The 13620-nt window shown below is 36.7% G+C and overlaps 1 protein-coding gene across 4 annotated transcripts in view; it reads left to right on the forward strand.

Moving 5' to 3' along the window:
• The window catches only part of LOC127669152 (ubiquitin-conjugating enzyme E2 G1-like), a 97597-nt gene that overhangs the window by 41201 nt on the left and 42776 nt on the right, over positions 1 to 13620 (forward strand). For all 4 annotated transcript variants that reach the window (XR_007974324.1, XR_007974322.1, XR_007974323.1 and 1 more), the window contains exon 4: positions 9047 to 9149. Coding sequence is in view for 1 of the 4 variants with exons in the window: in XM_052163015.1 (XP_052018975.1) it covers positions 9047 to 9149 (103 nt within the window). In the remaining 3 variants the exon portion in view is untranslated. The remainder of the gene's footprint in view (positions 1 to 9046; positions 9150 to 13620) is intronic.

Raw genomic sequence — 13620 nt, forward strand, 5'->3', positions numbered from 1 at the left:
AAGAAAAAAAATTTAAGAAACAAGTTCTAAGGTTCATCCACAATCTTGTTCATCCTAGTTTGATTTCTTTGACTTCCTTATTCTTTGTATCACACTTTGCTTTAGAATTCTGTAGTTTTGTCACTACCAGCTATGCATTGTTATGGAGAAATAAATCTGAGACCAACTTGATTCTTCTGCCCACATTTTTTTTTTTACTTGATTTCCTTCTCCTAGATGCCCATGTTATTGCTTTAAGTTTAGTACTTCTTGCTCAAATATGTTCTATTTATTCTATATTTTTATTTTCTTGTGAATTAGTTTAGGCTGTATTTATTACGGAAAGCTTATATATGACTTTTAAACACGGAGACATTTCTCTAGCTTCAACTTTTATAGTTAGTCATTTTTATTTTTTAAACTACATTTTAAAAGTAAACTTATACAGTATCTTATTGTCAGCGTTTTGAGATACAGGTAAAGGAGACAGTTTCACACTGTCTACCTCAGCAGCCTAACATATTCCCAAAGAGTTTTAGGAAAATTGACTCAAGCCAAACCAGCATTTGTGAATTTGACTTGAAAAGAAGTCAGGACTAGACAGCATATTATGAAGCAGACAGAGTTTAGTAAACATTTTAATACAGGTTTAAGCATGTATTAATAGATGTCTTGTAGGTTTACAAATGGTGAGGAAAAAAGTCTTCCCTCAGGAATATTGGAAGTTAGAATATTTTTACTGTAAGCAGGGAGTCAGGGGAGGAGGGCTCACAGCAACTCTCATTAGAAACATAGTTTGGATGATGTTTGGAGCTGGCTAGTATTTTTCTTAAAAGGTGGTAGCGAAGGTATAGGCTTGTTCTTGAGATTCTTTTGTTTTGTTTTGTTTTTTGTTTTTTGTTTTTTGTTTTTTTTAATTTGGTTTTTTCGAGACAGGGTTTCCCTGTATAGCCCTGGCTGTCCTGGAGCTCACTCTGTAGACCAGGCTGGCCTCGAACTCAGAAATCCGCCTGCCTCTGCCTCCCAGAGTGCTGGGATTACAGGCGTGTGCCACCACTGCCCGGCTCTCCATGCTGTCTTAACTACCCGTCAACTCAAAGACCCTCCTTCTACTTCCTGAGACTGTTCTTGAGATTCTAAAGAACATTGTATTTGTTAGACTATGGGAAGACAATGGATAATTAACATTTTCTACATGTATCCTAAGATAGGACAATATTTTGTGTCTTCTTTTGGTGATGAGGAAACAGCTCAGTCAGTAAATTGCCTGTTCCAAAGCTTGAGAGGATCCCAGTTTAGATTCCCTGCAGGGACTTAATGCTAGAAGGGCCGGGGGCAGCCCTGGAGCTCATTGGCTAGCCAATTTAGTCAAATCAGTGAGCTCAAAGTTCAGCGAGAGACCCTGTCTCAAATCTGAAACCACCAGCTGTTGGTCCTTGCCTTCCAGACTCAAGCACTTATATGCACACATCTTATTTTTCTGTTTTATAATACCACTATAGGTTTTATCCTACTTTATGGATAAGAAAATGAAGCTTGGGAAAAAAAATGAGATGACTAAATTTGGCAAGACTAAGAAGAATTGAAATGCAGACTTAGTCCTGACATATAATACCATATAATGTATATGATCTTCTGTTCTCAGGAATTCCTGCTGCATCAGATTTCAGCAGAGAAGTATGCTGATGATGTTGTATTTAAGCACGAGCTACAACATACAAAGGGCATCAGGATATGTCTAGATAAACTCATCAGGATATGTTTAGAATATAAGAGTCATTTAAGTTTGTAGGGAGAGAGAAAGAATGAGAATTTAGATGACTTTGACAACAGAACAGCTTTATTTAACCTGAGAATGACACACCATGGTCAGATGTAGGTGGTAGAATGTACCTGTTAATTCTAAGGAAGAAAATCCTTTTGGCAGAATATTAGAAAGTCTTTATAAATATGGAATGACTGTTTTTTGCCTGTCTGCTCCATGGTCCCCCCCCCCCCTTTTTTTTAACCAGTTAGGAAGTCAGCTCACTGTAGCCTATGACTCAAATGTAAAGAAAAATATTCTAATTGTAAGCAGTTTTAATGTTGATTAGAAATCTATAAAGATTATTAGATTGGATCTTTAAAAAAAAACTATAGTAGAAATGTAATAAATTTTTTGCAGTTGTTTGTTGATATATCACTTTATTAGTTACTTTTCTATTACTGTGAAAAAACACCATGACCAAGGCAATTTATAAAAGAAAGTGTTTAATTGGGCTTACAGTTCCAGAGGATTAGACTTTATGATGGTTGAATAAAGGCATGGTGGCAGGAACACCTGAGAATTTGACTCTTAAACAGCAAGCAAGAGACACAGTGCTAATCTCAATGCTCACTGCTGCTGACACATCTCCTCCATTAAGGCCATACCTCCTAATCCTTCCCAAACAGTTCTACAAACTGGGAACCAGGTATATGAACATGAGCCTATGAGGGCTGTTCTCATTCAAACCACCACTGGTATTTTTCCAATATTGATTTATTAATGAAGGTTGAGGAAATGATTGTTTGTGTAGTTACAGTAATTACAAAACACACCTCTTTTCTGTTTCTCAACACTATTACAGTAGATGTGTAGCAATTCCTGTGATAGAGTGGTAACATTATTTTGGTAAATCATAATTTACTTAAGAGAATCTACAGAATATTTAGATAAAAGGTTTTATATGTTACCTTAATGGTTTAAAGAATTGGGCATGATGGTGCACTTCTGTAATTTCAATTCTAAGTTGAGGCAGGATTATAAATTCAACACTAGCCTGGACTACATAGTGAGACTTTACCTCAGAAAGCCAGAAACTTGCAAAGATGGAAAGTTAAAAAAAAAAGATTCAAAGAGGATCTGCTGTAAAGATGGGACTCTAAGTTTGGGGTCATGGTTTTTGCCTTTAACCCTAGTGCTGGGGCACTAGGGAGGCAGAGCAGGCTATCTAGGGACAGACAGTGAGACCTTGTCTAAAAAACCAAAATGTTTATTTTTATTATTACTATCATCATTTTTATTTGTTTGTTTGTTTATTATTGAGACAGGGTTTTTCTGCATAGCCCTGGCTATCCTAGAACTTGTTATATAGAATAAGCTGGCCTGGATCTCAGAAATTTGCTCACTTACCTCTGCCTCCCAAGTGCTGAGATTAAAGGCATGTGCCACCACTGCCTGGCAGATATTTCTTAATATCTGTTATCTAGTCAGATTTCATATATTCAGTTAACTCATAAACATCTCTCACCTCTTTAATGTTTAGATTCTATAGAAAATTGCTTGCAATCCCAGGTCTTGTCCTTATAATTTCTCACATGTAGCTTCTATTAGTTATATTCATAACAGGGATTCTCTTAACGTGTTTCTCTGTGTGTTTTATATTTGACTCTTTTTTGTTGTTGTTGTTGTTGTTGTTTTGTTTTTGTTTTTTTGTTTTTGTTTTTGTTTGTTTTTTTTTTTGAGACAGGTTTCTTCCTGGTTGTCCTGGAACTCACTCTACTGTAGACCAGGCTGGCCTTGAACTCAGAAATCCGCCTGCCTCTGCCTCCCAAGTGCTAGGATTACAGGTGTGCACCACCACGCCCCGTTTTATATTTGACTCTTACTATGAGCTTTGAACAGGTTCAGTTTTGCTACATGAGATTACCTCAAAAATAATGACTTTTATCTTTTAAAGATTTATTTGGCTTATTCATTTTACATAGAAATTTTAAAAAATGTAGAAAAAGTAATAAAGTGACATTTCTGAAACTTTTCAGCTTAATGTATTTTTATTTTTTAAGCCAGAGGACAATCTTGCTTTAAAAGAAAAAAAGCAAAACAAGACCCAAAAACCCAGAGAAGGCAAACTTTAAATTTCTGCAGCTTCTTAAAGTAGGAAGATAAAAAGGAGGAAGAAGAAGCTATGTCTTTTGAATCAGGAAAAGTTAAATTTGTTTGAGTAATTCAGAAAATTGTGCATGTTCAACTTAGCCATACCCAGGGGCTCCATAAACAATCGCATAACTGGAGTTTTTTAGAGAGAGATGTTATTTGATAACATAATTATTATTTCAGTATTTGATAATAGAGTGCAAGGTTCTTCTACTTTCTTTGGTTTTCAAAATAATGTATTGCTTGCACAGAGTAGGCCAAGAATTGGATGATGAGATGGCTCTGTGGAAAAGATGTTGTTACCAAGCCTGCTGACCTGAGATTGATTCTTTACATGGTTGAAGAAGTATATCCCTCCCTCCCATCCTTTTTTCTCTGTAGCTTTGGCTGTCCTGGAACACATTCTATACACCAGGCTAGCCTTGATCTCACAGATATCTGTCTGCCTCTGCCTCCTGAGTGCTGGCATTAAGCCAGCTGTGGGATAAGACCCAAATCAAAATGACAAAATGGTTTACTAGCACCTAATTATAACAGCCATGGCTGGTTGGTTTTGTGTGTGTATGTTAGTTACTCATGTATTGAAATACATTTGTCTATCCTTCACGGTTATTATTCATACTAATACTCAACTCATAACATTTTTAGCCAGTGGGGCTTCTAACTGATAGCTTTTGTTTTATTTAGTATTGAGAAGAGCCTAACACATTTTATTGAGTATTGAGAAGAGCCTAACATATTTTTTCCTTATGCCTCAGACTTAGAATCTGTCATTTCTTCACAAAACCCTGCTTCACTGTTAGCTGTAAATTTGTATTAGAAGACCATATTGTGGATACTAGGAATGTTCATCATACTGAGATGACTGTTTCCCTGTACCTTTTCTGGTGTATAAGCCTAGTTTTTAAAAAAACACTTTATGAATTTGTATTGATCCTAATAATTCATGTTTGTTCACTTTTCATATGCTCTCATCTTTTTAGAGACATGTCTGACAGGATCTTCTTTTCCCACCCTCCAAAAGCTGAAATCAGAGAGTATACACTATTATGCTTACTCTTAGTTTTTGTGGATTCATGCCTCTCCCCCTACCCCAAATTAGTTGATTATTTCTCAGAGCGAGGTCTGATTCTATAGCCTGGGCTGCAAGGGAAGATCCTATTTAAAACAACAGCAGCAATAACCACAACCATTATAGTGTCATATGTCTGTAGTCTTAGCAAAGAGGCTAAAGGGTAAGGCCAGCCAGTCTACATACAAATTTCAGGCCCACTAAGACAAAATCGTGCCTTAAAAAAAACAAAACAAAACCAAAAAAACCTGAAAAATCAACCAAATAAAACTACTTGATTGCATGAATTTCATTTGCTCGTGGCTATGGCTACTGTAATTTTTCTATCTATCGAAACCTTAGAGAAACAATTTCCACTTGCACTTTTCCACCTTAACCTTGTTAGTGTTGTTCTAGTTATCTTTACTGCTTATGCTGAAGACGGTTTTGGCTCTCTTTTTTGAACCCAATGGCCTTAATTGAGATAGTGTTTCCATGCTGTAGAAGAGTGAACTTATCATTGTTGGCTATTTACTCTGTTAAACATATTAGCTTCTTTGTTTTCCTGCTTTCCTCTCTGGCAAAAACCCTGATATATTCTGAGGATGTCTCTCAGTGGTAGAAGACTTGCCTAGTGTATGCAAGGTCCAAAGTACAGTCTATAACTCTGCAAAGACAGCCCCTCTCCCAACATATACAACATATATGTGCTGTAGAAATTTAACATTAAGTAAGTTTCCCCCTTTCAAACAAGTATCTCATCTTGTGTTTCCTATTTTAATACATTTGTGTCATTTTAAGAACTAAGATGAGATATACTATGTTCAAATGTAATAAACAACATATATACAAATAATAGTAGATAAACATATCTATGTTCACAGTATTATACAACCATTAACCTTTTCTAGTTTCAAAACCATTTCACCACTTCATCAAGTATCTTCAGTGTTTGTGTTATTTATAAGTATGTACCAACATGCCTAGCATGGTTTTTAAAGAATGACTGCTTTCTTTTTAACTATGTATACATTTGTGTCTGTATATGGGTTTGTGCATTTGAGGCCAGAAGATGGCATCGTCTCCCCTAGAGCTGGAGTTACACCTAATATGGGTATTGGGAATCAAACTCAAGTTCTCTGCAACTGCTATATCATCTTTTTCTTTTTTTCTTTTCCTCTCTTTTCCTTTCTTTCTTTCTTTTTCTTTTTTTAGATTTATTTATTTATTTTATGTATATGAGTACAATGTAATTGTCTTCAGATACCAGAAGAGGGCATCGGATCCTATAATAGGTGGTTGTGAGCCACCATATGGTTGCTGGGAATTGAACTCAGGACATCTGGAAGAGCAGTTAGTGCTCTTAAATAACGAACCATCTCTCAAGCTCCCTGGTATATCATCTTTTAAGCTCTGAGCCATCTATCCAACTTTTTTTTTTTTTTTTTTTTTTTTTTTGGTTTTTTGAGACAGGGTTTCTCTGTGTAGTCCTGGCTGTCCTGTAACTCACTCTGTAGACCAGGCTGGCCTCGAACTCAGAAACCCACCTGCCTCTGCCTCCCAAGTGCTGGGATTACAGGCGTGCGCCACCACGCCCGGCTATCTATCCAACTTCTAAAACTGGTTTTTGAACATTTAAACCTCCCAAGCTCGCCCTACTTTTTGAAAATGTATTAAGAACAAATACATTCCAATTCTTCCAAGGGTTATCATTGCTCCATGTATGAAGTTGAAACTTAATATGGCTAACAAACGCCTTTACTTTCCAGTTTTTGCCATTTTGTCTTGTTTCATTTATGCCTCTTTGTTCAGTATAGGCCCAGTTCTTCATTGTAGATATTCTATAAGTCTTTCTCTTTCCCTTTCTCCCTCCAAGGCAGGGTCTCCTTATTAGTCACAGTCATTTTGCAACTTAACCCACCTCTACTTCCCATGTTCTGGAATAAAATGTGTGTGTCCCTCTGTGCTGCACCCCCTTCCCCCTTTTTAAACTTTTGAGACTAGACATCACAATATAGACTTGGCTGGCCTCAGAGTTGTGGTGCTCTTCCTGCCTTTTTTTTTTTTTAAAAGCTATTAAAGATTGTTATATGCCCTTCTTTTGTACTTCTTTAACCCCTATTCCTTGTACTACTTTTAGGTTACCTATTTCACATTGTCCTTACTTATATATTTTTCTGGAACAATGAACCCATGATAGTCAAATGCTAGGTAATACAATACAGGCTGCAACTATAATGAATAGGATTTTTAACAGAAGTCAAGATTATTTAATAAATTATTTTTAAAAAGGTTTCAAAGATAGGAGGGCAGTTCTTGAGCTAGACCTCAAAGGAACCAATCCCATCAACACTAAAGTGTGTATGTGTACTCTTTTTTAGTAGCTAGCAACATAGTTGGGATTCAGTGAAAGGTATATGATTATAAACATAATAAGTTTAAAATGCAAATCATATCTTAATGGTATTTTAAAATACAGATTTTTATCTGTTTGCTTTGCTTATTAGATTTATAAAATCTGTGTTCAAAATCCAAGAAAAGAAGTTCTTTGTGTTAAAATACAATTTAATTCTTTATTTTTATCATTTTGTTGTTGTTGTCTGCATGTTGTGATGTACATTAATTACTTTATTGTTAGTTGGACAAAATAATTGATCAAAACAGCTTTAGGAAGAATTGTTTATGGTTCATCAATTATTTAGTTCGTCATGCTTGGTAAGGTATGATAGCTGCAATGTGACAGCAGTAAAATGATGGGAGTGGGTATGAGTCTTGTATTCTGTTTCACAATCCTTTTAGAATAGTTCCAACCACATTCCAAATTAAACTGTTTTAGAAGCACACTCAGACATGCACAAGAGGTGTGTCTCCCAAGTAATTTCAAATTCCAGTAGATTGACAAATGAAGATGGACCTAATAGCCCTATATGAAGTTGTAATTGTTGAACTAAAACCACCTTTGATTGCTCAAAGTAATGGAGTTAGTGCTTCCATAGTTACCAGCACACTGTTTGGCATTTTATAGTACTCTGTGTTGTATTATATTTGCTTTCATGATTAGATGGCTTATCTTGATGATGGGCAAGTACTGTATGAGAATCATGTACTCATTTAGATTTCTGGCAAGTCCTTTCTAAACTGCTCTTAAACATGTTTTGTCCTTACTCACTGCCCAGTTTGAATCAGTCAGTCCTCAGCTCTCTTGACAAAATAATAACTTTTCTGGTGATTGTTGTGTATACTTACTATCATGATTCTTATCCTGCCTTCAAAGATGATAGTATATTAAAATTATCAAATTATATAGTATACCTATTATATATACCTATAGGTATATATAGTATACCTCTAATGTCAGTTACACTTACTTAAGGCTATTTGAAAAACTCATGTGATCTACCCATTACAAAGACATCCTTATTTTATTACGTCCATCTCTGTAAACTCTTAAGGTTATACTCTTCCTAACCTGTTGTTTGATGATCCTTTGTTGGCCTTTGTTTTTCTACCTTACTAGTTCCTTGTCTCGATTCTTAATTTTCTGCCTTCATCATCTATTCTTCATGGCAGAACACTGTTTAGAAGAGAAGAATCTTATGATACCATCACTATTTCTGTAGGCACCAGCTATTCTTAGAAAGCTATTCCTGTTGCATAGTTGAATGTACCTCAAGGCATCATGGCAATCAGACAGATGTTAATGTAAGTAAGAGCTGAAAACACTCGGCAATTCTGACGTAAAAGTGCTTTTGGTTGTTTTTTAAGAATTAGTCTTAAAGGCTATAGAAAACTTGCCATTTCTGATTTGATTTGACTTTTGATTTTCTTTCAACTAAAATCTCTTGTGAGAATCAGCCTTATTTGCATTTTGATTGCCTCTCATAAAACCTACCCAGAATGCTAAGAGCTTTGGTTGAATCCCAAGGTAGATGTAGGAAGACAAAACAATTCCATCTGGATAGGTTAATATACCCATGGCTTCCTTGTTGTATGGAAATGTTATAGTTATGAAGTAGCATTTTAATAGTTTTCATAGTTTATAGCTTATTTATGGTCATACTTTACCTGTTGGAGAAAAACTGTTTTAAAGTTTTTATTGAAATTTTCTTTTTCCACAGAACTCAACAAAAATCCAGTGGGAGGCTTTTCAGCAGGTTTAATAGAAGACAATGATCTCTATCGTTGGGAAGTCCTTATTATTGGTCCTCCAGATACACTTTAGTAAGTATACTGGAACTGACATCTTCACTCCTTCAACTAAAATTAAAACTTAATTTTGAAAATTGAAAAAAATTCTAAAGTAGCAGGCAAAATGGTTATATCGAGTATCATTTCAATGTGATCATGTGTAGAGCCTTTGTGTTATGCTTGAAGCTCTAATGTCTAAAACATGTTTTTAAAAAGATAGCTTCAGAAATTTAAGCTATGTTGCTGCTGGAATAAATATGTTATGAAAAGCTTTTTCTAGTGAGGTTATATGTAACCCTCCCCCCCCCCCCACACACACACAGGGTTTTTCTGTGTAGCCCTGGCTGTCCTGGAACTTTCTCTGTAGACCAGATTGACCTCAGAATCAGAGATCTGCGTGGTTCTGCCCCCTGAATCCTGGGATTTAAGATGTGTGCTATGTGCTACTATTGCCTGACTGTAAATAATTTACACACACACACACACACACACACACACACACACACCCCTTCTATAATTTAGGATATTAATTTTTGTAAGCTTGGAGGAGAAGAGAAAATTTCATCTCTAATAATATATTTATGTGTGCTTCTGTGAGATTATGTTCATGTGAATGAAGGTGCACTAGGAGGCCATAGCTGTTGGATTCCCCTGGAGCTGGAGTAACACCTGATTATAAACTGTTTGATATGAGTATTAAGATCAAATTCAAATCCTTTAGAGGCTCTTAACCTCTGAGCCATTGCTCCAGCCAAAAGAGAAAAAAGTCCTATGCAATTTAGAGAAATTTCTCAGTAGTTAAGAGTACTGAGGTCCTAGGTTCAATTCCCTATGGAAATGATTTTCCTTCTCATGTTTACCATGCCTTGACCCCAAAGGAAACACCATAATTAAGGATGACAGTTTTACTATTTTTTTAACACCACTTTTTAAAAATAATTTATTTTTCTTTTATGTTCATTAGTGTTTTGACTTCATGTAGGTCTGTGTGAGGGTGTTTGATCTCCTGGAACTGGAATTATAGACAAGTGTGAGCTGCCATGTGGGCTCTGGGAATTGAACCCAGGTCCCCTGGAAGAGCAGCCAGTGTGCTCTTAACTGCTTAGCAACCTCTCCAGCCCCAGTTTTACTGTTCTTAATGCCTTATTTATTAAAGAATAAGATTGCAATTTTTTTCTTTTTAAAAACAGCTCCTTTTATGTAATTAAACCAATTAATATCTATGTGTATGGTGTTTTGCATGCATATATATTCACTGTGTTTGTCTGGTATCTGAGGAGGTGGATGGCATGGGAACCTCTAGAACTGTACTTATAGATGGCTGTGACCTGTCCACCAATAGGTGCTGGGAATTGAACCTAGGGCCTCTGGAAGAACAGCCAGTACTCTTAACTAATGAGACATCTCTCTGGCCCTGAGATTTTTACATAGAATGTATTCTGTATATCTGTGTTTTACGACTTAAGGGAACTTTCAAGGTCTATTTTAATAATTTTATAACCTGGTCTTCACAGAGAATAGTTTATAAGACTATATTTTGTTAGTTTAGTGTTAGGACATAAAATAACTTATTAACTGACTACCAGTTGTTGAAAATAAGGCGAATGAGCTAGAGAATGATAACAGATCTTTACATCTGCAATTCTTTGGGACTGCACTTCCTTCTTGTAAGTCCTTCCCCCTAGCCCTCAAGTAGCTGTTTGAATATATATATATATATATACAAAAAGTGGATATATATAAAAAGAAGGGCTGGTGAAGATGACTCAATAAATGTTTGCTATAGAAATGTGATGACAATTCCCAGAACCCATGTAAAAAAGTGTAATGTAGTAGCCTGTGTTTGTGATCCCAACACTCCTGTTGCAAGATGAGAGATAGAAATAGGAGAATTAACCCAGTTATCTTGGAGTAGACATTTGGCAGAAATGAGGGAAGCTCCCTCAAAAATAAGGTGGAAAAAGAGAGGAAAAAGTTAAAGCAATGTGGGAGTTCATGTTTTACACAGTGGGCAAAGGGTGGTTCATGCTTTGTTATAGTTTTTAGCAGTCATAGTTGCTCATATGTTTGCTTTGTTTTTGTTTTTGTTTTTGGATTTGGTTTTTTGAAACAGGTTTCTCTGTGTAGCCCTAGCTGTCCTGGAAATCACTCTGTAGACCAGGCTGGCCTTGAACTCAGAAATCCGCCTGCCTCTGCCTCCCAAGTGCTGGGATTAAAAGCTTGCGCCACCACTGCCCGGCTTCATATGTTTCTTTGAAAACAACATATGTTTCTTTGAAAATTGATATATTTGCATCCATCAGTTTTGCCAGTTGATTTAGGTGAATCTGGTCATGGCATGGCATTAGGATTCTTTCATAGCTGCCAGTAGCCACCGGAAACCAGTTTAGAGATAACTCCCTCACAATCACATTGTTATTTGAGGTAAATTTTATAAATTTTGCAAATCATACTATGTAAGTAACCTGGTCTATGATCCTAACACAGTTCTGGTCTGTTCTTCATGTTTATTCTTCTGTGTTTAAAATAGTGTTTGGTTTTATTCCCTCCAGGCATAGTACCTCTAGGGGATACAGAGGAACATTTTGATGATAGGATTCCTTTACCCTTAGTGTAGCTATAAAATAATGAGAATTATTCTCCTAAACCAAGTTCTTATGGAACATTGTTTAGGAATCCAGGCTTAAAGCTTCAACTCTTAAGGGATCACTGAATTTTTTATCCTTACATGCATTTGTGTCAAGTATTATTAGTTGATCAACAAACACACACACTTCTGGGTTTTTAAAAGATAGCTACTCGAGCATGTGGTACAAACTTTTAATCCCAGCACCAGGCAGCAGGGCTCCATAGTGATACCCTGTCTCATATAAAGTCCATATAGTAAGACCATTTTAGTTAACAGCTCATTCTTTTTATTAACACCCCATTTTACTGCCCCCTCCCCGCGCACGTGTGTGAGGCCAGGTTGGCCTCAAACTCAGAAATTTGCTGGCTTTTGTCTCTTGAGTGCAGGAATTAGAGGCATGTATAACTACGGCCCAGCTTATTTTTATTATCTATAATTATGTGCTCATGTTGTAGAAATTTTAAATCCCAATCCCGAGTTTCTACCCTCCTTTGATCATTCAGTTCCTGGATAAAAGACACACTCAAACTTTGTATTTGTAATAAGCCTTAATCAGCATTAAGAGCTGGGGAGATATCTATCCTCTATACTATTATTTCTGTTTCCCAGCCAATAGTCCTATTATATAATTTGCCATGTTTCTTCTGGGTTGCACTTAACTCTAACTGGCCATACAACATGGCCATTACTTCAAGATTAATCTAACTGGTGGCAGCTTCTCCTCCATTCACTTCCTTCTTTCCCTTTCTCAAGGTTTTCCTCTGACCTCCAGCCCTGGAATCCTAATCCCTGCCTATGTCTGTAGGCTGTGAGCATCTTTATTTACCAATGGGAAATAACGTGGGGCCCAGGTCACATAGCATCAATTGACTCTACTTTAGGACTCTCTGGTCTTTGGAGCAATGCTAATACTGGTCTTGAGGAACCAGTATTAGCACTAGAATACAAGCAATATCAAGCCAACCCAGTACATATACAGGTCTCTGTGTAGGTATGTGTATGTGAGTGGAGTTGCTTCTCAGAGGTTGAACTTGTAAGATCTCATTGGAACTGTGCTTGTAGTGGTTGTGAGCCACCTGACTCCTCAAACAGATCAATGCTGTTAACTGCTGAACCATCTGCCATCTATTCAACTCTGATTGTGGGTTATAAAATGTATTTCTCACTGTATGTTTCTAAAAGTGTTGGCTGTTGGTTTGTAATGTGAATAGCAGACATGTTTGTGGCAACTTTGAATGAACTAATGAGACACTGGCCACTTTATCCAGTGCTTTTCTGAAATCTGTAACTTTTGTTTAGGGAAGAAGAGACCGTGTGCCTGGGACAGGTCCTGAGAAAATAGCTAGAAAGGTGTCAGGACAAAGGACAGGGAAAGACTTTATAAATGGAAGCTTTCTAAAATGTTACTTGTTGGGGGAGATAGGTACTAGGACAATTTTATTAGAGTTTGAAAGAAAAACCCGAGATCTGGCAAACTAAATCTTAATAGCTTCTTAGTGGAGGACAACGGAGGAGAGAAGGAGAAGACCCTGCCATTTAAACTGTCCACATAAGAGGTTAGTTTACATGGCTGTGGTGGAGGGTGGGAGGGAGCTTAGAAAAAGAGCAAGGAAGCACAAAATGTTGGGGAAAGGGCCAAGTGGTAAGGCAGTGGCTCTCAACCTGTGAGGCACAACCCCTTGTGGTGGTTGAATGACCCTTTCATAGAGGTCATATCAGATACCATCCTGCATATCATATTTACATTTATGATTCATAACAAAAGCAAAATTACAGTCATGAAGTAGCAGCAAAAAATTATTTTATTGTTGGAGGTCGCCACAACATGAGGATCGCAACATTAGGAAGGTTAAGAACTACTGTGTTAGGGAAGTG

Source organism: Apodemus sylvaticus, chromosome 19 (assembly GCF_947179515.1).
Source record: "Apodemus sylvaticus chromosome 19, mApoSyl1.1, whole genome shotgun sequence".
Classification (NCBI taxonomy): Eukaryota; Metazoa; Chordata; class Mammalia; order Rodentia; family Muridae; genus Apodemus; species Apodemus sylvaticus.